This window comes from Rhinoraja longicauda, chromosome 23 (genome assembly GCF_053455715.1).
Source record: "Rhinoraja longicauda isolate Sanriku21f chromosome 23, sRhiLon1.1, whole genome shotgun sequence".
In the NCBI taxonomy this organism is placed as follows: domain Eukaryota; kingdom Metazoa; phylum Chordata; class Chondrichthyes; order Rajiformes; family Arhynchobatidae; genus Rhinoraja; species Rhinoraja longicauda.
Genome location: NC_135975.1, coordinates 2271313 through 2299305, shown reverse-complemented (window position 1 = coordinate 2299305; position 27993 = coordinate 2271313). Strand labels below are relative to the sequence as shown.

The window sequence follows — 27993 nt, the reverse complement described above, 5'->3', positions numbered from 1 at the left end:
TTCCGCACTGTGTCTCCAAACTGAACTAGTGGTGTCCACTCAGTCGGCACACTTGCCTTTGGTTGGGGCTCCAATCCAGTTGAGGTAGCGGGTCAGCTTCTTGGCGATGTAGGTCTTGCCCCGGGCCGGAAGGCCGACCATCACAATGACGGTGGGGGAGTTGGTGAGAGGCGGGATGCACGCTGGTCAACACAAAACATAAAACAGCCCGTTAACTCACTCTCACTGTGCCCAAAACCAAGACTTTGCCCAAAACATGCCCAGATACAACACGTGGAGCATGAAGGTACACAAAATGCTGGAGTAACTCAGCGGGTCAGGCAGCATCTCGGGAGAGAAGGAATGGGTGATGTTTCGTGTCGAGACCCTTCTTCAGATCTTCGAACCAAACAAACCTTGCAAATTACAAAATCAGATGACAAAGAAAATTTGCACAACACAGGACTTTTGACTTCCTACTTAAGACGCTGCAGGCCTGGTGGAATCTGATGCAATAGCCTGATGTAATCAGGAAATTAAAAGCAGTCCCCGGGCAGCAAAAAACAACAGAACCACACAGGAACAGAACGAGCCCTTCAGCCTAGTTTTCACATTGTATTAAACTAATGCCTCTGGCCTGCACCTGATCCAACCCCTCCAGACCCACACACCTGTCCCTTATCATGCATCTACACACTACAGATGGTATAGATTGGTATAGATCATGTGTTGGAAAAACAACAGCAGATGCTGGTTTAAATCGAAGGTAGACACAAAATGCTGGAGTAACTCAGCAGGACAGGCAGCATCTCTGGAGAGAAGGAATGGGTGACATTTCAGGTCAAGACCCTTCTTCAGACTGATGTCAGGGAAAGACCCGAAACGTCACCCATTCCTTCTCTCCTGAGATGCTGCCTGACCCGCTGAGTTACTCCAGCATTTTGTGTCTACCTTCGATTGTTTAGTTTAGAGATACAGCGCGTAAACAGGCCCTTCGGCCCATCGAATCCACACCGCCCAGCGATCCTCGCACATTAACACTATCGTACACACACTAGGGACAATTTTTACATTTACACCAAGCCAATTAACCCACAAACCCGCACGTCTTTGGAGTGTGGGAGGAAACCGAAGATCTTGGAGAAAACCCACACGGGTCCAACTAAAGCTTTTCACTGTACCTCAGTGCACGTGACAATAAACTAAACTGAACTATCCAAAAGCCTCTTAAAAGCCACGATCACACCTGCTCCCCACCATGCCCATCCTCTAAAAAAACCTCCCCCACACATCTGTAAACGTACCCCCTCTCCTTAAACCATTCCTACTTCTTACGAACCACAATTGATACGTACACACGCACAGAAACAGGCCCTTCAGCTCACCGACCCCCTCACATTAACACTATCCCACACACATTAGATTAATTGGCTGATATTCACAAAATGCTGGAGTAACTCAGCAGGTCAGGCAGCATCTCAGGAGAGAAGGAATGGGTGACGTTTCGGGTCGAGACCCTTCTTCTTGGCTTGGTAAAAATGTAAAATTGCATTTGACATTTTATACCAAGCCAACTAATCTACAAACCCTTTCGAGTTGAGATGTTGTCTGGAGATGGTGGCTGACCCACTGAGTTACTCCAGCACTCTGTCCTTTTAGAGTTGTACAGCACGGAAACCCATACAGACCACACAGCCCAACTTGCCCATGCCGAACAAGACGCCCCATCTACACTAATCCCACCTGCCCACGTTTGTCCCATGTCCCTCTAAACCTGTCCTGTCCACGTTCCTGTCCAAATGTCTTAAATGTTGTTTAGTTTAGAGATACAGCGCAGAAACAGGCCCTTCGGCCCACCACGTCCGCTCCGACCAGCGTTGACCGCACATTAACACTATCCTACGCCCACTAGGGACAATTTACACATACACCAAGCCAGTTAACCTACAAACCTGTACTTCTTTGGAGTGTGGGACGAAACTGAAGATCTCGGAGAAAACCCACGCAGGTCACGGGGAGAACGTGCAAACTCCGTACAGACGGCGCCCGTAGTCGAGATGGAACCCGGGTCTCTAGCGCTGTGAGGCAGCAACTCTACCGCTGCGCCACCGTGCAACGCTTTAACCCACCCACCCACACCGCTTACCGCCATTTGCAATATTGTGAGCAGCTTCAGGTGGATGTGCTGGCACTGGAGAGGGTCCAGAGGAGGTTTACGAGAACTATCCCAGCAATGAGTGGGTTAACACACGATGAGCACTGAGCCTGTACTCGCTGGAGTTTAGAAGGATGATGGGGGGGGGGGGACTTCATTGAAACTCACCGAATAGCGAAAGGCCTGGGTAGACTGAAGGTGGAGAGGATGTTTCCACTAGTGGGAGAGACTAGGACCAGAGGTCACAGCCTCAGAATAAGAGGACGTACTTTTAGGAAGGAAGTGAGAAAGAATTTGTTCAGTCAAAGTGTGAGCTATAGAGAGGTTGGGCTAAGACGTTATCTGGGACTCAGATTGTGATCTTTGGCATTCAACACTCACTGCACTGCAAGGACACAGTGTGACTGATAAGACTTTAGCACCAAGAAAAATTAATCAATGGAGAAAAGTTGGCAAGGTGAACCATAAGGTCGTAAGTCAGAGGAGCAGAATCAGGCCATTCGGCCCATCAAGTCTATTCCTCCATTCAATCATGGCTGGTCTATCTCTCCTTCCTAACCCCATTCTCCCGCCCTCTCCCCATAACCCCCGACACCCGTACTGATCAAGAATCTCTGCCTTAAAAATATCCATTGACTTGGCCTCCACAGCCACATTGACTTGGCCTCCACAGATTCACTACCTACTGACTAAAGAAATTCCTCCTCATCTCCTTCCTAAAGGAACGTCCTTTAATTCAGAGGCTGTGCCCTCTGACCACGTGGGTTTTCTCCGGATTCCTCCCACACCCCAATAATGTGCAGGTTAGTAGGTTGATTGGCTTTGGCAAAATTGTATATTGTCCCCCGTTGTGTGCAGGGTAGTGTTCGTGCACAGGGCGATCACTTGTCAGCACGGACTCAGTGGGCCGAAGGGCCTGTTTCCACGCTGTGATCTCTGTAGTCTAACAGCAGTTAAACTCTCTCGGCCCTCTAAATCAACCCTGATCTTATTCAAGGGCACGGGACTGCACAAGGCCAAGTGATTGACTCCCACAAGCCCCACTGCAACTAACAAATCATTGATCAAAGCCTTTTTGCGTTGAACATTTACTGTGTGGAATGCAAGCAGAGGAAGTGTTTCATTTAACAGCACGATTCCACTGACACACCATACCAGCCCGTGACTGCCTGGAAGTCAGGTGATGGTCAACGATATTCGAAAGGACTATGAATACCATCAGGATGTGGTCACAAGATATCAGCCAACACTGGCTGCTTACGTATCAATAACCGCCTTAGCGCGCAAAGTAACAGGGACGTTAGTTGGCCCTGGTTAATAAACTGGTTTATTAACTAGAACCACCAGTTAACAAACTGGTTCTATCCCCTGCAAGGGACATTTGACAGAGGACGTTGCCAGGACTCATAGAAACATAGAAAATAGGTGCAGGAGTAGGCCATTTGGCCATTCAATATGATCATGGCTGATCATCCAACTCAGTATCCCGTACCTGCCTTCTCTCCATACCCCCTGATCCCTTTAGCCACAAGGGCCACATCTAACTCCCTCTTAAATATAGCCAATGACCTGGCCTCAACTACCTTCTGTGGCAGAGAATTCCACAGACTCACCACTCTCTGTGTGAAGAAATGTTTTCTCATCTCGGTCCTAAAAGACTTCCCCCTTATCCTTAAACTGTGACCCCTTGTTCTGGACTTCCCCAACATCGGGAACAATCTTCCTGCATCTAGCCTGTCCAACCCCTTAAGAATTTTGTAAGTTTCTATAAGATCCTCGAGGGAGTGAGCTGCAGGTAGAGGTTGGGCAGGCCAGGACTCTGTTCCTTGGAGCTCAGGAGGATGAGGGGTGATCTTATAGAGGTGTATAGAATCATAGATACGATGAATGTACAGAGTCTTTTACCTAGAGTAGGGGAATCAAGAACAAGAGGGTCTTGGGTTGAAGGTGAGAGGGGAAAGATTTAATAGGGTCCCAAGGGGACAACTTTTTCTCTCAGAGGGTGGCACATGTATGGAACAAGCTGCCAGAGGTGGTATCATTTCAACATTTAAAAGACATTTGGACAGGTACATGGATAGGAAAGGTTTAGAAGGACAGACAAGCAGGTTTGTATGTTAATTTGGCGACTGTAAATTGTTCCTAGTGTGTACGATATATGTTAGAACCAGTGTGAACGGGTGATTGATGGTCAGCATGGACTCGATGGGCCGAAGGGCCCCTTTCCATGCTGTGTCCCAAGAGGCCAGTCAACCTCCAAATCCTCAAGTTTAGCGTAGAGATCGTCCGGAAACAGGCCATTCGGCCCATCAAGTCGGCATCCACCAGCGATCACCAATAACTGGTTCTATCCTACGTAAGGGACAATTTACAGAGGGGCCGATTACCCTGCAAACCCGCACGTCTTTGGGGTATGGGAGGAAACCGGAGCACCCGGAGAAAACCCACGCAGGTCACGGGGAGAACATACAAACTCCGTACAGACAGCGCCCGTGGTCAGGATGGAACCCGGGACTCTACCCGCTGCGCCACCCATAATGTTAAAGCGTCACCATCCACACAAGAACAGTCAGCACAGTTAGGATGTGAATGTGCTCCCAGCATGTTCAGTTCCTACAAACTTGCACAGATGTTGACAGATGTTGCTCAATCTTTAGTGTGTAGGTGCACCTTTAATAGAGAGAATCAGAGGGCACAGCCTCAGAGAAAAAGGATGTACTTTAAGGAAGGAGATGAGGAGGGATTTCTTGAGTAGAAGTGGTGCATCTGTGGAATTCATTGCCACAGAAGGCAGTTTAAGCCAAATCAATGGATATTTTTAAACCAGATAGATTCTTGATTAGTACGGTGTCGGGGGTTATGGGGAGAAGGCAGGAGAATGGGGTTAGGAGGGAGAGATGGATCAGCCGTGATTGAATGGCGGAGTAGACTTGATGGGCCGAATGGCCTAATTCTGCTCCTATCACTTGCAACCGTGTGAAGATGACGTCTGGTGAAGTGGGAGTGGGAGGCCAGTGTTATGGGACAAGGCCCCGTGACCAAACAGGTAGCCCAGCGCTCCCTCTCTCTCTCTCACACGAGACCTGTGCCCTCAGGGATCAATCACAAGACCAGCATCATTTCACTGACTGCAGATAATAATGATTGCAAAACATCACTCAATGGTGACAAATTAAAAGCACCTCATTGGTAATCAGGCCCTTGCGGGCATCATAAGAGGAAGTCAAATCTGCTGTGTTTTGTTTAGAGACACAGCGTGGAAACAGGCCCTTCGGCCCACCCAGTCCGTGCCGACCAACAATCACCCTTAGTTTAGAGATACAGCGTGGAAACTGGCCCATCAGCCCACCGAGTCCACACCAACCAGCGATCCCCGCACATTAACACTATCCTACACACACTAGGGACAATTTATCATTTTTACCAAAGCCAAATTAACCTGCAAACCTGAACGTCTTTGGAACGTAGGGGGAAACCCGTAGCATCCGTGGAAAAACCCACGCAGGTCACGGGGAGAACGTACAAACTCCGTACAGACAGCACCCGTAGTCAGGCAGCATCTCTGGAGAACATGGATAGGTGATGTTACGGTAGTGTCTCTTTAGACTCCAGGGGGGAGGCTGGTAATCCAGGTGGGAGGAGGTATGAAGAGGTTCGTCCATCGCCATCGGCCAAAACCCACACCCTGATTGAGAGGCGACAACAGCAATCTTACCACTGACTGGTTAGCACGCAGCAAAAGCTTTCCACTGTACCCCAGTACATGTGACAATGAAGTCAACCAACTAACTCTGGATGCTAGTCTGAAAATAAAAACTGCAGGCGCTGGAAATCCAACAAAAATAAAATTGGAAAGTGTGGCAAGTACTCAGCAGGTCGGGCAGCGTCTGTGGGAAGGGCAACAGAGTTAACTTTGAGTCAAGAAAGAGCTTCACCAGAATGCTGCGTTTTCTGCTACAGGTGTTCCCCAGCTTACGACAGGGTGACGATCCGAGAAACCCATCGGAAAACGAAAATATCGTACGTTGAAACGCATTGAATACACGTGATCACGTGGCCGGGAGCGAGCACTGGCGCGCCGCCCTTCGCACCATGGCCAAGTCGTGATATCGCAAGTCGAAGCATCGTAGGTGGGGCACGCCTGTATTGTTCCGCCTCACGAATGTTTTGGCCAGAGAGCTGTCACACCCACGAGCTGGAGATCGCCTTTGGAAAAAGAACCAATTTGCAATTCAATCCAACGCCTGCATTTGAATTTGAAAGGGACGTGACAACAGGCTCACCTTTCACAAAGGGTTTCCCTCGGATATCGACACGGTGGCGCAGCGGGTAGAGCTGCTGCCTCACAGCGCCAGAGGTCCCGGGGTTCGATCCTGACTATGGGTGCTGTCTGTACGGAGATTGTACGTTCTCCCCGTGGGTTTTCTCCGGGTGCTCGATTGTGTGGAGTTTGCATGTTCTCCCTGTGACCACGTGGGTTTCCGCCGGGTGCTCCGGTTTCCTCCCACACTCCAAAAACGTGCGGGTTTGTAGGTTAACTGTAAATTGCCCCCTGGTGTGTTGGGAGTGGATGAGAAAGTGGGATAACGTAGAACTCGTGTGGACAGGTGGTCGGCATGGACTCAGTGGGCCGAAGGGCCTGTTTCCACACTGTATCTCTAAATTAAAGCAGAAAGAATGTGTTGGGAGGGACTGTATTTCTGTCCGGGACCCTTCTCCAGACTGAAGTGTCTTTTAATCCTTACTGTCCTGAAGTAACCCGAGTAAACCGAGAACCGGAATGTTCCGGAACATGAATAGGAAAGTGAGCATACTTCAGATAGATGAATGTAGGAGGCTGGAGGCAAAGGATTCATTTCACTTTCAGCGCAAGTGTACACTTGCAATGCAAGGCGTGGGGGGTAACCATGGAGACTGTCCGAGCTCATGGACTCTGATGCAATAGCATTGCATGCTGGAATCACTGGGCTAGGGAGCACTTGGGGGAAACTCCTTGCATCGTGTAGGACTGCAGACGCCAGAACCTAAAACCACAACACGCATCTCCTCGCAGTTCACAAGTCCAAGGGGTAGAAATAGTCCATTCGGCCCATCGAGTGCACTGTGCCACCACCCCCCACAACACATGACACCCCTTCTAATCAAGAATTTGTCTACCCCTGCCTTGAAAATATCCAATGACTTGGCCTCCACAGCCCTCTGTGGCAATGAGTTTCACAGATTAACTACCCTCTGACTTAAAGAAGCTCAATAGACAATAGGTGCAGGAGGAGGCCATTCGGCCCTTCGAGCCAGCACCGCCATTCAAAGTGATCATGGCTGATCATTCTCAATCAGTACCCCATTCCTGCCTTCTCCCCATACCCCCTGACTCCGCTGTCCTTTAGAGCTCTATCTATCTAGTAAGTTCCTCCTCACCACTTTTCTAAAAGAGAGGCCTTTAATTCTGAGGCTATGTGTGCCCTCTAGTCATAGACTCTCCCACCAGTGGAAACATCCTCTCCACATCCATTCGATCCAGGCCTTTCATTATTCTGTACGTTTCAATGAGGTCCCCCTCCTCATTCTTCTGAACTCCAGCGAGCACAGGCGCCAGTGCTGTCAAACGTCCACCATATGTTAACCCACTCATTCCTGGCATCGGAACCAAAACCCACAACTCGCAGCTCCTGACAGTTAGAGGAGCCAATGTTGGGGTGAGGAGAGAGATAGCAAAAGCAATGGAGGAGCGGCAAGACTACCTCTGAATATTTAGACACACAAGGCTGCTGGAATCTTGAGCAAGGCACAGAGTGCTGGAGGAACTTAGAGGGTCAGGCAGCATCTGTCAGGGTCAGGCAGGACTCCCCTCCCCCCCTCCTTCCACAGATGCTGCCCGACCCGCTGAGTTCTTCCAGCCCTGCTTTGCACCAGAAAATAGACAATAGACAATAGACAATAGGTGCAGGAGTAGGCCATTCAGCCCTTCGAGCCAGCACCGCCATTCAATGCGATCATGGCTGATCACTCAATCAGTACCCCGTTCCTGCCTTCTCCCCATACCCCCTCACTCCGCTATCCTCAAGAGCTCTATCCAGCTCTCTCTTGAAAGCATCCAACGAACTGGCCTCCACTGCCTTCTGAGGCAGAGAATTCCACACCTTCACCACCCTCTGACTGAAAAAGTTCTTCCTCATCTCCGTTCTAAATGGCCTACCCCTTATTCTCAAACTGTGGCCCCTTGTTCTGGACTCCCCCAACATTGGGAACATGTTATCTGCCTCTAATGTGTCCAATCCCCTAATTATCTTATATGTTTCAATAAGATCCCCCCTCATCCTTCTAAATTCCAGTGTATACAAGCCCAATCGCTCCAGCCTTTCAACATACGACAGTCCCGCCATTCCGGGAATTAACCTAGTGAACCTACGCTGCACGCCCTCCATAGCAAGAATATCCTTCCTCAAATTTGGAGACCAAAACTGCACACAGTACTCCAGGTGCGGTCTCACCAGGGCCCGGTACAACTGTAGAAGGACCTCTTTGCTCCTATACTCAACTCCTCTTGTTACGAAGGCCAACATTCCATTGGCTTTCTTCACTGCCTGCTGTACCTGCATGCTTCCTTTCATTTCAAAATTATCTCATACAAACCTAACAATCGGCCCCTTTAAAATATTCCAATGCTAACTTGACATGGACTCATTTAAAACACACGATTGCAAACTTGCACCCATTAAAATGTTATAATGGAAACGCGATTTGCAAACGCAAATTTATCACGCACGCCTTTAAAACAGTCAATCGCAAATTTAAAATAGTCACAAAATGCAAACTGAAAATGCACCATTTAAAATAGTCTCGCAAAATGCTGGAGTAACTCAGCAGGTCAGGCAGCATCTCAGGAGAGAAGGAATGGGTGACGTTTCGGGTCGAGACCCTTCTTCAGACTGAAGAAACGTCACCCATTCCTTCTCTCCTGAGATGCTGCCTGACCTGCTGAGTTACTCCAGCATTTTGTGAATAAATACCTTCCATTTGTACCAGCATCTGCAGTTATTTTCTTACATTTAAAATAGTCTAACACAAGCCTAACATGCACCCATTTAAAATATAGTCATGCAAACTTAACATGTACTCGTTTAAAATATAATACAGCAAGATATCTTATTGATCAGAGTACAAAGGGTTACAAAATGTCGTGATTGGGGGGGGGGGGCAAGGAATTCCCCCTTTCCATGTAATGACGATGCGAGTCAGGAATCGTGGACTGGAGGGGGGTTTTACAGCAAAAACAGGCAGTTTTAGAGCAAAGCTTCAGGGGGGAGGAAGGACAGACACACACGCCCATTCATTCATTCATAGCACGCTGTGTCCTTACATAACCCTGCCGGTTATCACATGCATTTCCATGCAGCCCTCTCTGCCAATTCATCAACGTGTGGGAGGGAGGGAGGGTGATCGCAGGCTCGAATGATTCAGACGACCCATCAGACGAGTAAGGCTGCCAATGGAGAGGGAGAGAGAAAAAGAAAGAGAGAGCGAGAGAGAGAGAAGAAAGAGAGCGAGAGAGGGAGAGAGAGAGAAAGAAGAAAGAGAGAGAGAGAGAGAGAGAGAGAGAGAGAGAGAGAGAGAGAGAGAGAGAGAGAGAGAGAGAGAGAGAGAGAGAGAGAGAGAGAGAGAGAGAGAGAGAGAGAGAGAGAGAGAGAGAGAAAGAAGAAAGAGAGAGAGAGAGAGAAAGAGGGAAAATGAGAGAGAAAAGAAAGAGGAAAAAGAGAGAGAGAGAGAGAGATAGAGAAAAAAAGAGGAGAAAGAGAGAGAAAAGAGAGAAAGAAAAAAGAGAGAAAGAGAGAGACAGTCCCCCCCCCCCCCCCCCTCCCCGGTTTTAACCAGAGGAGAGACCAACAAGGTCACAGCAGTGTCCAGAGGAACTGCAGATGCTGGTTTAAAACCCAAGATACACACAAAATTCAGCGGGCCAGGCAGCGTCTGTGGAGAGAAGGAATGGGTGACGGGCAGGGACCGGCCTGAATGGCTCCTCAGTCGCCACACGTTGTATTTCCCCCTCCACCCCCAAAACAGAAACATGAAGAACTGGCGCTAACGTTAAACTGTGCGGTCGGGGGATGGGAACAAGAGTTGCATCTGTAAATCTCACAGCGGAAAACGTGGCTCCGAAACGAAACTGCAGCCTGAATACAATGTGCTGCCCGCCCGAAGGCAGACAGGCTCACACACACACACTCTCTCTCTCACACACACACACTCACACACACTCTCTCTCACACACACACACACACACACACTCTCTCACACACTCTCTCACACACACTCTCTCTCACACACACACTCACACACACACACTCACACACACACACACTCTCTCTCACTCTCTCTCACACTCTCCCTCTCAAACACACTCTCACACACACTCTCACACACACACTCTCACCCACACTCTCTCACACACACTCTCTCACACACACTCTCACACACTCACATTGGGGCGCAGCAACGGGCCGCTCCTCTTTGTAGGGGATCCATGTTTTGTGCAATGGGTTCCTCGTTAACTCCCGGGGCATTGCTGTATCTGCGGCTGCCTTTAGTTGCCGGGTTTGCGGGTTACACTGCGGGCCGGTGTGTTCTCCCAGCTGGAGGTGGGTTTGATGCAGGAGGGGGGTGGTAGTGGTGGCCAGACGGTGGTGGGTGCCCACAGGGGGGGGGCGGGCGTGTCCGCAATGCCGCAGGATTGGTGTAGTGTAGTTAGTTGTTGAGCTGCTGCTTGGTTGCAGTGACCACCACTGTGTCCGGGCTACGACCACCACTGTGTCCGGGCTACGACCACCACTGATCCGGGCTACGACCACCACTGGTCCAGGCTACGACCACCACTGTGTCCGGGCTACGACCACCACTGGTCCAGGCTACGACCACCACTGTGTCCGGGCTACGACCACCACTGTGTCCGGGCTACGACCACCACTGTGTCCGGGCTACGACCACCACTGTGTCCGGGCTACGACCACCGCTGTATCCGGGCTACGACCACCACTGGTCCGGGCTACGACCACCACTGATCCGGGCTACGACCACCGCTGTATCCGGGCTACGACCACCGCTGTGTACGGGCTACGACCACCACTGGTCCGGGCTACGACCACCACTGTGTACGGGCTACGACCACCACTGGTCCGGGCTACGACCACCACTGTATCCGGGCTACGACCACCACTTGTCCGGGCTACGACCACCACTGGTCCGGGCCGCTGCTGTTGTTACCGGTGCCGCCGCAGCTACTGTTGCTGTTCCCACCACTGGTCTGGTCTGGGCCGCTGCTGGTGCTGCTGGTGCTGCTGGTGCTGCTGGTCCGGGTTGCTGTTCCCACTACTGGTCCAGGCTGCTGGTGCTGTTAGTGCTGTTGGTCCGGGTTGCTGCTGGTGCTGTTGGTCCGGGTTGCTGCTGGTGCTGCTGGTCCGGGTTGCTGCTGGTGCTGCTGGTCCGGGTTGCTGCTGGTGCTGCTGGTCCGGGTTGCTGCTGGTGCAGCTGGTGCTGTTGGTCCGGGTTGCTGCTGGTGCTGCTGGTGCAGCTGGTGCTGTTCCCAATACTGGTCTGTGTCTGTGCCGCTGTTGTTGTTGTTACCGGTGTCGCCGGGGCCGAGAGTGACGTATTGCCGGCCGGCGCCGCCTTATATACTCAACGCGTCACCGCGTCATGGCGTCACTGCGTGACTGCGTCACCGCCTCCGCCCGGCCAATGGCGGCCCGCCATGCAAATGAGGGGACGACCCCCTCTCCCCCCCCCCCCCGCCATGCGAATTAGGGGACGGACCGACCCCCCCCCCCCCCCGCCATGCAAATGAGGGGACGACCCTCTTCCCCCCCCCCCCCCCCGACACATTGTGGGGTCGCGCCCTGGGGCTACACACACACACACTGACACACACACACACACACTGACACACACACACACACACTGACACATACACACTGACACACACACACTGACACACACACACACTGACACACATACACACTGACACACACACTGACACACACACACACTGACACACACACACACTGACACACACACACTGACACACACAGACACACTGACACACACACACTGACACACACACTGACACACACACACACACTGACACACACACACTGACACACACACACACTGACACACACACACACTGACACACATACACACTGACACACACACTGACACACACACACACACACAGACACTGACATACACACACATTGGCATACACACACACACTGACATACACACACACTAACACACACATACTGACATACACACACACCCTAACACACAATGTAGAGCCATTTTTTAGAGTATAAACCAACATCTGCATTTCCTTTGTATTACATTTTAAAAAATTAAAATAATATTCTTTAAAAGAAACCTAATTTTGAATTCTGAACTAGAAGTGCAAGTAGATATTTTTAAAGTGCCTTATTAATTACTGCATCTTGCAAAGTGCATTCATAAATAGACAGAGAGGCAGGTTTAGTTATATTTTAATGAACATCTTAGAAATCCTTAAAGCAATAAATGAGCAGGATTTATACTGACAGTTGATTACTGAGGTTGTTAAAGTTTTTTTTTTTAAATCCCATTTGCTTCTTAACCACCAACCCCCCCCCCCCCCCCCCCAAATAATATTGTTTGGGAATTTACAGAAGATTAATCCTTGCTTTTGTAAAATATAGCTTTAATTCAATTAGTAACTGGGGCTCTGGGGTGATTTTTTTTTGTGTGTAATTTGATTTCTCCATGCTAAGTAATGCCAATACGTTGAACGGTTTCGTTTTACGTTTTAAAAACGTCTTAGTATTTTAATTGATCTTGCAGGTAAATGTGAAAAAGCACCACAATTATATTCATCCAATTTATATCAAATTTAATAGATGGCTCTTCTTTTTAAACGACTTACATGCATTTTCTCCAGAGATGCTGTCTGTCTCACTGAGTTACTCCAGCATTTTGTGTCTGTCTTTTTATTTTTAATATTAAATATTAAATGGTGCGTTTTTAAAACACAGAATTCAGGGTGATTTTTGGTTAAAGCACGTTGTTTCTTTGTGTTCTATTCTAGCATGAAATACTAATTGAAAGGTCTAGACTATTATGTGGGAGGGGGAGACCCGCGATTGCAATGGGGAGGGGTATGCCTTCTGATCACGTCTCGCACGTACAGGGAATCATACAAAGCCTTTCCGAGAAGTCTCTCTCTCTCTCTCTCTCTTTCTCTCGAATTTCCCCTCTCCCTCCTCCCCTGACTCATTCATACCAGTGGCATCCTCTCAAGAGCAAACAAAAATAAAGAAATACTTCCCAAAACTGCAATCTCCCGCCGGGACTCGCTTCAAACCACTTAAATTGTGACTTAAATCAAGTTAACATTTCCCTCGATAGCCGCGGCAGGTCAACAGAATGCTGAGTTCAGGCGGAATTAAAGTGCTTGGAAGTATTAAATGGTGAAATATTACTGTATTAATGCGCTTGGAAGTATTAAATAGTGAAATGTTACTGTATTAATGCGCTTGGAAGTATTAAATAGTGAAATGTTACTGTATTAAAGCGCTTGGAAGTATTAAATAGTGAAATATTACTGTATTAAAGCGCTTGGAAGTATTAAATGGTGAAATGTTACTGTCTTAAAGCGCTTGGAAGTATTAAATGCTGAAATGTTACAGTCTTAAAGCACTTGGAAGTATTAAATGGTGAAATGTTACTGTCTTAAAGCACATGGAAGTATTAAATAGTGAAATATTACTGTCTTAAAGCATTTGGAAGTATTAAATAGTGAAATGTTACTGCCTTAAAGCACATGGAAGTATTAAATAGTGAAATATTACTGTCTTAAAGCATTTGGAAGTATTAAATAGTGAAATGTTACTGTCTTAAAGTGCTTGGAAGTATTAAATGCTGAAATGTTACAGTCTTAAAGCACTTGGAAGTATTAAATGGTGAAATGTTACAGTCTTAAAGCACCTGAAAGTATTAAATGCTGAAATGTCACCATTCTAATCAGTGTATGTATCTACTCTTTTGGTTTGCAATAAATGTCGCTGCTCCAAAGTCTACAGGGCTAATCTTCCCACAACTTCAGATAGCATCCCGGTCACACCTGCCTCAGACGTGATTTTGACCCGTTAAATATTAGCTGCGTTTTTATTGTCCCTCCCCTCCCCTCGTGTTACACGTGTCTCTTATCTGTCGCGTTGTGTCCAGTGACCACTGCTAGCGAGAGCGATGGGGATTTTAATCCACTCTGGCTACCGGCTCCAACCGCTGTTTATTGTCCACTTGCAAATCCTTTGTGGTCTCTGCACTGCACTCACCAGCAGCAGGTCTCCCCTATCACACATTCCCATCTCTCAATTGGAAATACTGAGTGGCAATTCATTAAACAACCGGAGTGAGATAGAGAGGGTGGCACCTTGCTCCCAATCTCCATTGCAATTATCTGATCTCTCTTGCAGTACACAAGCAGTAGTTTGTCGAAAGATATTGCCCTTCGCTCTTCCCCGTCGCCAGAAGGAAATTAGGGTCATTCCATCTGGGTCTGAGGAAGGTTCTCGACCCGAAACGCCACCCATTCCTTCTCTCCAGAGATGCTGCCTGTCCCGCTGAGTTACACCAGCGTTTTAAGCTTTTTCACTGTACCTCGGTACACATGACGAGAAACTAAAACTGAACTGACCTGATCGGTGTAAACCAGCATCTGAAGTTCCTTCCTATACATCTCACGCTGCCTCGGCAAGGCCAGCAGCATCTCTGGAGAGAAGGAATACTCGGCCAGAGTTTTGACAATAGACAATAGACTATAGGCATTGGGTGTAGAAGTTGGGAGGTCATGTTGCAGTTGTATAAGACATTGGTGAGGCCACATTTAGAGTATTGTGTTCAGTTCTGGGCACCATGATATAGGAGAGATGTCATTGGAAAGGGTATAGAGAGGATTCACGAGGATGTTGCCAGGACTAGAGGGTGTGAGCTACAGGGAGAGGTTGAGCAGGCTGGGACTCTATTCCTTGGAGCACAGGAGGATGATGGGAGATCTTATAGAGGTGTATAGAGACACACAGAGTCTCTTGCCCTGAGCAGGTGAATTGAGGACCAGAGGACATAGGTTTAAGGTGAAGGGGAAAAGATTTAATAGGAATCTGAGGGGTAACTTTTTCACACAAAGGGTGGTGGGTGTATGGAACGAGCTGCCAGAGGAGGTAGTTGAGGCTGGGAATATCCCAACATTTTAAGAAACTTTAGATAGGTACATGGATATTATATGGCCCAAATACAGGCAGGTGGACCAGTGTAGATGGGACATGTTGGTTAATGTGGGCAAGTTGTTTCACAAGGTGATAAGTGATAGTCGAATTAGGCCATTCAGTCCATCAGGTGGTCTACTCTGCCATTCAATCATGGCTGATCTATCTCTCCCTCCTAACCCCAATTGTCCTGCCTTCTCCCCGTAACCTCTGATACCTGTGCTAATCCACACTGTATCACTCTATGACTCTATCTGATCTGAGCTGCTCTGACATAGAACATGAAACACGGATCAGTACAGCTCAGACTGGGATTGAAGAAGGGTCTCGACATGAAACGTCACCCATTCCTTCTCCCCAGAGATTCTGCCTCTCCAGAGATACTCCAGCATTTTGTGTCTATCTTCGGTTTAAACCAGCATCTGCAGTTCCTTCCTGCCATAAATCTAAAAGATCGCTGGCTGCAGGTTTGTGGCTAAACCAAACCTTCAGTTGATTTTATTGAGCTGCATTTTCACAGGAACTGCATTTGTGTGGAGGTTGCTGATTTACTGCATTCCACATTTTACAGGGACCTGGAACCACACATCGTTAACCCAGCTCCATCAGCAGAGAATGGCCAATTACCCCTCTGGTTCCTTCCTCTTCCCTCCCTTCTCCCTCCCCCCTCCCCTACCCTCTCCCCTACCCTCTCCTCCCCTCCCCTATCCAGAACATAGAACAGTACAGCACAGGAACAGGCCCTTCGGCCCACAGCATCTGTGCCGAACAAGACTATCCATAAAGTGGCACGGTGGCGCAGCGGTAGAGTTGCTGCCTCACAGCGCCAGAGACCCGGGTTCCATCCTGACTACAGGTGCTGTCTGTACGGAGTTTGCACGTTCTCCCCGTGACCACGTGGGTTGTCTCCGGGTGCTCTGGTTTCCTCCCGCACTCCAAAGACGTACAGGTTTGGCTTCAGTAAAAAATGTAAATTGTCCCTAGTGTGTGTAGGACAGAGCTCGTGTACGGGCTAGTCGCTGGTCAGCACGGACTCGGTGGGCCGAAGGGTCTGTTGCCACACTATATCTGCAATGTTTAAACATTATAAGGTGCCAAAAACAGTCTACCTTTTTAAAGTAATTTCTTTTCAAAAGACATTCATCCAAAATCTTCCTTCAATCTGTGCTGATGATTAAAAAGATATTTCCACCTGCTCATTAATTATCCCAACAAACTTCCCTCCTTAAAGTCATAGAGTGATAGAGACCCTTCGGCCCAACTTGCCCACACCGACCAACGTCCCACCTGCACTAGTCCCACTAGTCTACACACCATCTACACTACCTTCTCCCCGTGACCTGCGTGGGTTTTCTCCGGGATCTTCCGTTTCCTCCCACACTCCAAAGACGTCCAGGTTTGTAGGTCTGAACCGCTGAGTTACTCCAGAATTTTGTGTCTATCTTTGGTGTAAACCAGCATCTGAGTTCTTTCCTACACAGATATAATACAGTTCGTACGTACAGAGGTGGAGATGAGAATGCAGTTACCCGACTGACTTTCTTAATATCCTGAAGCTACAAGGGTGTGTGTGTGTGTGTGTGTGTGTGTGTGTGTGTGTGTGTGTGTGCGTGTGTGTTAAGGTGAGTATGTGTATGTGTGTGTTAAGATGTGTGTGTGTGTGAAGGTATGTGTATGTGTGTGTCAAGGTATGTGCGTGTGCATGTGTGTTAAGGTGTGTGTGTGTGTGTGTGTGTGTGTGTGTGAAGGTATGTGTATTTGTGTGTCAAGGTATGTGCGTGTGTGTGTGCGTGTGCATGTGTGTTAAGGTGTGTGTGTGTGTGTGTGTGTGTGTGTGTGTGTGTGTGTGTGTGTGTGTGTGTGTGTGTGTGTGTGTGTGTGTGAAGGTATGTGTATTTGTGTGTCAAGGTATGTGCGTGTGTGTGTGTGTGTGCGTGTGTGTGTGCGTGTGTGTGTGCGTGTGTGTGCATGTGTGTGTGCGTGTGTGTGTGCGTGTGTGTGTGCGTGTGTGTGTGCGTGTGTGTGTGCGTGTGTGTGTGCGTGTGTGTGTGCGTGTGTGTGTGCGTGTGTGAAGGTATGTGTATTTGTGTGTCAAGGTATGTGCGTGTGTGTGTGCGTGTGTGTGTGCGTGTGTGTGTGCGTGTGTGTGTGCGTGTGTGCGTGTGTGTGTGTGCGTGTGTGTGTGCGTGTGTGTGTGCGTGTGTGCGCGTGTGTACCTGCACGTTTTGCTTGCCTGAAAGGGTATATTGATCCAGGCATTAAACTACAGGGCAGCATCTGGATTGCATTAGCTCCACTCTCGTTGGCTGGGAGTCAGGGAACCAGACTTAAAAGCAAGAGGGGAAACACTGGCAAAGGTTTGACGCGAGTGGCTAAATAACTGATGTAGCCTGGACCACCGACTCAGGAACACATCCAACTAAAACTGGGGAAGATAATTAAAGGAATTATTCCGCAACTGAAACTACCCTCGGCACGGTGGTGCAGCGGGTAGAGCTGCTGCCTCACAGCGCCAGGGACCCGGGTTAGATCCTGACCTCGGGTGCTGTCTGTACGGAGTTTGCACTAGGAAAAACTTCTTCACCCAGAGTTGTGAATCTGTGGAGTTCTGCCACAGAACGCAGTGGAGGCCGATTCACTGGATGTTTTCAAAAAGTTAGATTTAGCTCTTAGGGCTACTGGAATCAAGGGATATGGGGAGAAAACAGGAACGGGGTACTGATTCTGGATGATCAGCCATGATCGTATTGAATGGCGGTGCTGGCTCAAAGGGCCGAATGGCCTCCTCCCGCACCTATTTACTATGTTTTCTATGTTTCTGCCCTTGACCGCGTGGGTTTCCTCCGGGTGCTCCGGTTTCCTCCCACATCCCAAAGACGTGCGGGTTTGTGGGTTAATTGTCCCCCTGTAAATTGCCCCCTAGTGTGCAGGGAGTGGATGAGAAAGTGGGATAACACAGAACTAGTATGAATGGGCGATCGCTGGTCGGCATGGACTCGGCGGGCCGAAGGGCCTATTTCCATGCTATATCTTTCTAAGTAAACTAAAATAAACTCAAGATCGATGCAGAGTGCTGGAGTAACTCAGCGGGTCAGGCAGCATCTGTGGAGAACATGGATAGGTTACGTTTCACAGAGTGCTGGAGTAACTCAGCGGGTCAGGCATCATCTGTGGAGAACATGGATAGGTGACGTTTCTGGTCGGGGTCCTTCTTCATACCCGCCCCAAAAACTCACCCATCCCTTCTCTCCACAGATGCTGCCTGACCCGCTGAGTAACCCCAGCACTCTGTGAAACGTCACCTATCCATGTTCTCCAGAGATGCTGCCTGACCCGTTGAGTTACTCCAGCACTCTGTGAAACGTCACCTATCCATGTTCTCCACAGATGCTGCCTGACCCGCTGAGTAACCCCAGCACTCTGTGAAACGTCACCTATCCATGTTCTCCACAGATGCTGCCTGACCCGCTGAGTTACTCCAGCACTTTACAACTACCTTTGGAATAAACCAGCATCTGCAGTTTGTTGTTCCTACATTTTAAACTCAAAAACTCAAACTAAACCTTTCTCAAACTGAACTGAAACACTGCCAGGCTGGCTTAGTGCTCTGGTCTTATTATGTGGAAGATAAAATTTGGCAGGGGAAGAATGTGGTGTTAAAGGAGGCGCAGTTTATGATCAATGTGCAGGATCTTCCGCAGAATGTGTGGTGAGGTCACCGCTCCACACCTCACATGAGTCACTGGGACTGGAGAGCACCACGACACACATGCAAGTCAGAACTCCCTGTGTGTCAAAAGAGTTTAAAATAGAGAGACACACACTCACACACACACTGATGCAACCACATTGCAAGGAGATGATTCAGGCTGTTGCTTGGTGACAGAGAACAATGCAGACTGTTTGTTGAGTTTAGAGATTCAGCGCAGAAACAGGCCCTCCGGCCCACCGAGTCCCGGCCAACCCCCGCACACTAACACTATCCTGTACACACACCAGGGACAACTGTTATATCACATCAAGCCAATTTACCTACAAACCTGCACGTCTTTGGAGTGTGGGAGGAAACCGGAGCACCCGGAGAAAACCCACGCAGGTCACGGGGAGAACGTGCAAACTCCGCACAGGCAGCACCCGTAGGCGGGATCGAACCCGGGTCTCCGGCGCTGTGAGGCGGCAGCTCTACCCGCTGCGCCACCGTGCCGCCCTGTTATAACGTAAGAAGCACAAGCAGCACAGTAGCAGCACCAGAGACCCGGGTTCAATCCTGATCACGGGTGCTGTCTGTGTGGAGTCTGCACGTCCTCCCTGTGACCGCGTGGGTTTCCTCCCACATCCCAAAGACGTGCGGGTTTGTGGGTTAATCGGCCTCTCTGTAAATTTCCTCCTAGTGTGCAGGGAGTGGATGAGAAAGTGGGATAACATGGAACTAGTGTGAGCAGGGATCGCTGGTCGGCACGGACTCGGTGGGCTGAAGGGCCTGTTTCCGTGCTGTGTCTCTAAACTAAACTAAAACTAAACCAAGCTCGCCCACACCTGCCCCACTCGGCCCCTGGGTCCTGCCAGAGTGGCCCCAGGAGAGTGTTTATCACTGAAGTAAACCAACAACAACTAAACCACAGTGAAAAACACACACACGCCCAAGTCAACAAAACACCCATCTCCCTTCCCACGGCACAGTACGACACGACACGACACGACACGACAGAGGTAGACACAGAGTGCTGGAGTAACTCAGCGGGTCAGGCAGCATCTGTGGAGAACATGGATAGGTGACGTTTCACAGAGTGCTGGAGTAACTCAGCGGGTCAGGCAGCATCTCGGGAGAGAACGAATGGGTGACGTTTCGGGTCGAGACCCTTCTTCAGACTAATGTCAGGGGAGCGGGCGGGACAAAGGTCAACTATCCATGTTCTCCACAGATGCTGCCTGACCCGCTGAGTTACTCCAGCACTGTTTCGCTTGAGACACTGAGGCACACCAGGTGCGTGCGTGAGAGTGGGACAAAGCTGCCCTCTGATGGGGAGAGGCCTTAACTGCAGCATCAGACCACAGCACCTAGACATGCAGTACTTCACAAACCAGCCTCCCCTCCACTGACTCCATCTACACCTCAGGCGTTAGTGCTTTCTCATTCAACCTTGTGGATCAACAACATCTGGGCAGACAGTGGCGCAGCGGGTAGAGCTGCTGCCTCACAGCGCCGGAGGCCCAGGTTCGATCCTGATTACAGGCGCCGTCTGTACGGAGTTTGTACGTTCTCCCCGTGACCTGTGTGGGTTTTTCCCGAGATCTTCGGTTTCCTCCCACACTCCAAAGACGTACAGGTTTGTAGGTTAATTGGCTTGGTATAAATGTAAAATTGTCCCTAGTGTGTGTGTGTGTAGGACAGTGTTAGTGTACGGTCGCTGGTCGGCATGGAGCCGGTGGGCCGAAGGGCCTGTCTCCACACTGTAGATTTAAACTAAACTAAAATAAACCCACAAATGGCGAACACCTCTGGCACAGAAACAGGCAGCGAGCTAACGATAGACATAAAATGCTGGAGTAACTCAGCGGGTCAGGCAGCATTTCGGGAGAGAAGGAATGGCTGATGTTTCGGGTCGAGACCCTTCTTCAGAATGAGTCTAAGTCTGAAGAAAGGTCTTGACCCGAAACCTCAGAGTCTGAAGAAGGGTCTCGACCCGAAACGTCACCCATTCCTTCTCTCCCGAGATGCTGCCTGACCCGCTGAGTTACTCCAGCTTTTTGTGTCTACCTTCGATTTTACCAACATCTGCAGCTTTTTTCCCTACTGGTTATTTTTCCCCTACGCAGCGAGCTAATGATGTTGCAGATTATGAATGGCATCAAATCTAGTCTCAGGAGGAAGGTTAAAGTGGTGATTCAGATCATCAGTGTGAGCTGTGGCATTACAGAATGAGGGGGATTCATTCCACACCGACTGTGTGTCAGTGTCCACATCTGCTAGTGCTGATCCTCAATGACCTGACGGCCATCATAGCATGTTCTACCGTGATACAGTTTAGTTTGGTTTAGTGTAGTTTAGAGATACAGCACGGAAACAGGCTCTTCGACCCACCGAGCTCTGCGCCGACCAGCGATCCCCGCACACACACTAATACTATCCCGCACACGCACTAGGGACAATTTAACCAAAGCCAATTAACCTACAAACTGGCACGTTGTTGGAGTGTGGGAGGAAACCGGAGCACCCGGAGAAAACCCACGAGGGGAACGTACAAACTCCGTACGGACAGCACCCGTAGTCGGGATCGAACCCGGGTCTCTGGTGCTGTGAGGCAGCAACTGGCATGGACATTGTGGGCCGAAGGGCCGTTCCTGTGCTGCACTGTTAGACAATAGACAATAGGTGCAGGAGGAGGCCATTCGGCCCTTCGAGCCAGCACCACCATTCAATGTGATCATGGCTGATCATTCTCAATCAGTACCCCGTTCCTGCCTTCTCCCCATACCCCCTGACTCCGCTATCATTAAGAGCTCTATCTAGTTCTCTCTTGAATGCATTCAGAGAATTGGCCTCCACTCCCTTCTGAGGCAGAGAATTCCACAGATTCACAACTCTCTGACTGAAAAAGTTTTTCCTCATCTCAGTTCTAAATATATATATATTCCAAGGAGCAGGCTTTGGTTGCTGAGAAGTTAGAAGGTGCCTCAAGGGTGATTAGTCCGGATTTTATCCCGCGCACTATTTTTAATGAGCTGGCTAATACACTGCATCGGTTTACCGTGCTATTTTCGTGCAGTCGTTACCTGTGGGCATTGCAAATAATCAACTGTCTAAGAATAGTACTAAAGAAGATTACTCTCTCCTGAGCCCTTTATAGCTCAGCAGTAGGTTAATCATCAGTGAAAGTTACCCAGGAATAAAGCCAATTGGCATCTGATCCACAATCCTACATATACAGTGACTTAGGCCATCGCATTCCTTGAATGGATGCCAGATAATTATACTGTTACATGACTATAGGATTATATTATATTATTATAGGACTGAGATGAGGAAAAACCTTTTCACCCAGAGTTGTGAATCTGTGGAATTCTCTGCCACAGAGGGCAGTGGAGGCCGATTCACTGCATGTTTTCAAGAGAGAGTTAGATTTAGCTCTTCGGGCTAATGGAATCAAGGGATATGGGGAGAAAGCAGGAACGGGGTACTGATTTTAGATGATCAGCCATGATCATATTGAATGGCGGTGCTGGCTCGAAGGGCCGAATGGCCTACTCCTGCACATGTTTTCTATGTTTCTATGTTCTGGTTGGGAAGTGATTTTAGTTTAGTTTAGTTTAGAGATACAGCGCGGAAACAGGCCCTTCGGCCCACCGAGTCCACGCCGACCAGCGATCCCCGCACACTAACACTATCCTACACACACTAGGGACAATTTATAATTTTACCAAAACCAATTAACCCGCAAACCGGCACGTCTTTGGAATGTGGGAGGAAACCGGAGCACCCGGAGAAAACCCACGCAGGTCACAGGGAGAACGTAGAAAGACTGTACGGACAGCGCTCCTGGTTGGGATTAAACCTGGGTCTCTGGCGCTGTGAGGCAGCGACTCTACCACAGAAACGAGGAACTGCAGATGCTGGTTAACACGCAAATGGACACAGAGTGCTGGAGTAACTCAGCGGGTCAGGCAGCATCTCAGGAGGACATGGATAGGTGACGTTTCACAGAGTGCTGGAGTAACTCAGCGGGTCAGGCAGCATCTGTGGAGAACATGGATAGGTGACGTTTCACAGAGTGCTGGAGTAACTCAGCGGGTCAGGCAGCATCTGTGGAGAACAGAAAGCTTTTCACTGTAATTCGGTACATGTGACAATAAACTAAACTAACATGGATAGGTAGACACAAAAAGCTGGAGTAACTCAGCGGGACAGGCAGCATCTCTGGAGAGAAGGAATGGGTGACGTTTCGGGCCGAGACCCTTCTTCAGGCTGGTTAGGGATAAGGGAAACGAGAGATATAGACAGTGATGTGGAGAGATAAAGAACAAGGAATGAAAGATTTGCAAAAAAGTAACAATGAAAAAGGAAACAGGCCATAATTTCCCAGTTCTCCCTCTATCTTCCTGTCTCCACCTATATCCTTCCTTTGTCCCGGCCCCCCTGACATCAGTCTGAAGAAGGGTCTCGACCCAAAACGTCACCCATTCCTTCTCTCCCGAGATGCTGCCTGACCTGCTGAGTTACTCCAGCATTTTGTGAAGGAAACAGGCCATTGTTAGCTGTTTATAGGGTGAAAACGAGGAGCTAGTGTGAGTTGGGTGGGGGAGGGATAGAGAGAGAGGGAATGCAGGGGCTACCTGGTGAGAAAAATCAATATTCACACCACTGGGCTGTCAGCTGCCCGAGTGAAATATGAGAAGCTGGCTCTTATTTACTTCTTTCTTATCTTTTAATGACTTAATCCACAGATCTTTAAATGCTAATTTGTAACAGGGTCCCGGGAAAACCATGTGGAGGTGTGAGTATAAAATCACGAGGGGAAAAGACAGGGTGGATGTACAATGTCCTTTACCCAGAGTAGGGGCATCAAGAACTGGAGGACATGGGTTTAAGATGAGAGGGGGAAGAGTTAACAGGAACCTGAGGGGCAACTTTATATTTTTAGATGGGGAAGTGTAAACCAAGAACCAGAGCTCCCAGGTTTGGTGCAGAAACAAGGAACTGCAGATGCTGGTTTAGAAAATAAGACACAAACATATTGTGTGGACTTTAGAGATACAGCCAGGAAACAGGCCCCATCGGCCCACCAAGACCGCACCGGCCAGCGATCCCCGCAAATTAACACACACTACTAGGGTTGCCAACTGTCCCGTATTAGCCGGGACATCCCATATTTGGGCTAAATTTGTTTGTCCCGTACGGGACCGCCCTTGCCCCGTGTTAGGCCCAGGGGGCGCTGTAGGCCCGGACACTGCAGGCCCGGGGGCCGCTGTAGGCCCGGACAGTGTAGGCCCGGACAGTGTAGGCCCGGGGGCCGCTGTAGGCCCAGACAGTGTAGGCCCGGGGGCCGCTGTAGGCCCAGACAGTGTAGGCCCAGACAGTGTAGGCCCGGGGGCCGCTGTAGGCCCGGAAGGTGTAGGCTAACGGGGTGTGTTCGGGGAGCGGAGCCGAGTGCATTCGCCTAACGGAGGTTGCGTAGCAACCCGCCTCCCGGCCCGGGCGGCCGCCATTGGTGGAAAGGATGTTTATGTATTTCCTTATATCTTTGACATCTGCAATCAACTGCAGCACATTGTTTAATATTCTTAGTGAGACAGATTCCAAACATTTAATAGTGTACATATTTGTACTGAGGGAGCTCTTTACAGGCTGTTGCCTGGGTAACGAACATATTCAGTTTGCAGATGCCATAAATCAATTCTGTTGTGCAATACACAAAAATCACTCTGTGTAGCCCCACTTCCACGTTGTGGCAATGAATGGGATCAAAAGCAGATAAGGCTGATAGAATGAACAGTTACTGAAAGTGGAGATATAGCCTTTTTAGACTTTAAAGACACAGCGTTGAAAAAAGGCCCTTTGGCCCACAGAGTCCATGCTGACCAGTGATCGCCCCGTACACTAACGTGATCCTACACACACTAGGGACAATTTACAATTTTACCGATCTAACTTACAAACCTGTACGTCTTTGGAGTGTGGGGGGAAACTGGAGAACGTGCAAACTCCGTACAGACAGCACCCCTAGTGAGGATCGAACCCCTGCCTCTGGTGTTGTAAGGCAGCAACTCTACCGCTGCGCCACCATGCCGTCCATGGGCCGAATGGCCTCATTCTGCTCCTGTGACTGAGGGGGATACGGGCCAAAACGCAGGCAGGTGGGACGAGTGTAGATGGGACATGGTGTGGGCAAGGTGGGCCGAAGGGCCTGTTTCCACACTGTATGACTCTAAATACTATTATTGCTGCCTCCACCAACACCTCTGGCAGCTGATTCCAGCCCTGGTGATGAATCTGCCCCCTGTGACAAGGCCTCACCCTCTATCACTGATCCATACTCTACACATCCATACCAGCTTTTAATAAACACCTGGGCGATCTTAGAGAGGTGTACTAAATCATGAGATGAATAGATCGGGTAGACGCACAGAATCTCTTGCCCAGAGTAGGCGAATCGAGGACCAGAGGACACAGGTTTAAGGTGAGGGGGAAAAGATTTAATAGATAGAAAAGATAGAATAGAAAAGATTTCACACAGAGGGTGGTGGGTGTATGGAACGAGCTGCCGGAGGAGGTAGTTGGGGCAGGGACAATCGCAATGTTTAAGAAACATTTAGACAGGTCGATGGATAGGACAGGTTTGGAGGATATGGGCCAAACGTGGGCAGGTGGGACCAGTGTAGGTGGGACATATTGGGCCGAAGGGCCTGTTTCTACGCAGTATGATTCTATGACTACTTAATAGACAATAGACAATAGGTGCAGGAGTAGGCCATTCGGCCCTTCGAGCCAGCACCACTATTCAATGTGATCATGGCTGATCATTCTCAATCAGTACCCCGTTCCTGCCTTCTCCCCATACCCCTTGACTTCGCTATCTTTAAGAACTCTATCTAGTTCTCTCTTGAATGCATTCAGAGAATTGGCCTCCACTGCCTTCTGAGGCAGTGAATTCCACAGATTTACAACTCTCTGACTGAAAAGGTTTTTCCTCATCGCCTTTCTAAATGGCCTATCCCTTATCCTTAAACTGTGGCCCCAGGACTCAGTAACTGTTCGTTCTGTGGCTGAACTCCCCCAACATTGGGAACATGTTTCCTGCCTCTAACGTGTCCAACCCCTTAATAATCTTATATGAGAATTAGAATTAATGTACAATTCTGTTCAAATGTGTTTCCATTTGATTTGTTTAAGAAAGATTTGGACAGGTCCATGGATAGGACAGGTTTGGAGGGATATGGGCCAAACACAGACAGGTGGGACTAGTGTAGCTGGGACATGTTGGCCGGTGTGGGCGAGTTGGGCTGAAGGGGCCCGTTTTCACGCTGTGTGACTACTTAATGTACGATTCTGGTCAAATGTGTTTCCATTTGAATCGTTTAAGAAAGATTTGGACAGGTCGATGGATGGAACGGGACCTCTGAAACCCACATGTCCCTGCACACATGTACTTTAGTAGTCCCGGGCGCTACTGAGATGCACTCCGGGTTTAATTTAACACCAAATGCAAGTCTCTTCCCAATATTTGCTGCATTTTTTTAGAAGGGCTCAACATCCAAGGACGTACACGCCACTGGAGATAAATGGGTCTACTGTGGATAGGGTGAGCAGCTTTAAATACCTGGGAGTCCACATCACAGAGGACCTGACATGGACAACACACATTGCCGCACTGGTGAGTAAGGCAAAGCAGCGCCTTTACCACCTCAGACAGCTGAGGAAATTCAGAGTCTCTCTGCGGATCCTTCAGTGCTTCTACTCTGGGGCTGTAGAGAGCATCCTGTCCGGCAACATCACAATCTGGTTTGGGAACAGCTCTGCCCAGGACAGGAAGGCCCTGCGGAGAGTAGTGCGTTCGGCTGAACGCACCATGGGAACTACACTCGCCCCCCTGCAGGACCTATACATCAGGAGGTGCAGATCCAGAGCCAGCAACATTATGGGGGACCCCTACCACCCCAGCAACGGACTGTTCCAGCTGCTACGGTCAGGCAAACGCCTCCGCTGTCACGCTGTGAAAACAGAGAGGATGAGACCGAGTTTCTTCCCACAGGCCATCAGGACTGTTAACTCTCATATCACCAGGGACTCATTTAATTTAATTTACTGTATTTACTGTATTCATTGATTTTTTTGTGTTAAAGAAAATCTATTCTGTTTTGTAGTTTTAGCACAATCCGCAGGCATTGCCACTTTCATTTCACTCCACATCTTGTATGTGTATGTGACAAATAAACTTGACTTGACTTGATTTTGTTACAGCAAAGGCATTGGGTTGCCTCTCCCCACTGACACTAACCGGCCTGTAACTCCCCACCCCCGGCGGCCACCACAACCCCACCAGCAAACGCTTCTCTACAACTTCACAACATTTCTTTCTCCTGATCTCTCAAACAAAACCTCGCCCCGGAATGGAATTGTCACCAAAAGCATAAATAAACCATTTACAAACTGACCGTGTCCCAGGGGCATCCTCCAGTCCACGCTCGCTCGGCACAAGGGTCCCTTATTCAAAGCTCCTTCCTGCAACAGAGAGGGGGGTCGGACACACTTGGATCGGTTTCTCTTGCGGGGGTTGTAAGCCTGGCTCTGTCGATATCACTCGCTCTGCCACTGAGGAAGTCGCAGCCTGCTGAGGTTTAACCCCTACCAGCCCGGCACACTCACAGCAGAGCAGCACAGGGTGATGGGAGACACAAGGAACGAACTGCAGGTGCTGGAAATCTGGAGCGAAAACACAAGAGTGCTGGAGTAACTCAGCGGGTCAGGCAGCATCTGTGGAGAACATGGATAGGTGACGTTTCACAGAGTGCTGGAGTAACTCAGCGGGTCAGGCAGCATCTGTGGAGAACATGGATAGGTGACGTTTCACAGAGTGC

General features: G+C 49.2%; 1 protein-coding gene across 5 annotated transcripts in view; it reads right to left on the bottom strand.

Moving 5' to 3' along the window:
* Window positions 1-27690, bottom strand: part of pfkfb3 (6-phosphofructo-2-kinase/fructose-2,6-biphosphatase 3) — a 53947-nt gene extending 26257 nt beyond the window's left edge. For 4 of the 5 annotated variants that reach the window (XM_078419480.1, XM_078419479.1, XM_078419483.1 and 1 more), the window contains exons 1-2: window positions 10614-10822; window positions 57-182 (exon numbers count right to left, since the gene is read on the bottom strand). In XM_078419480.1, the coding sequence (XP_078275606.1) occupies window positions 57-182; window positions 10614-10695 (208 nt within the window). In that variant the 5' untranslated portion in view covers window positions 10696-10822. Of the gene's footprint in view, window positions 1-56; window positions 183-10613; window positions 10823-27570 lie in introns of those variants that run through there. The other variant, XM_078419481.1, reaches the window with a different exon arrangement.
* Between the last annotated feature and the right edge of the window lie 303 nt (window positions 27691-27993).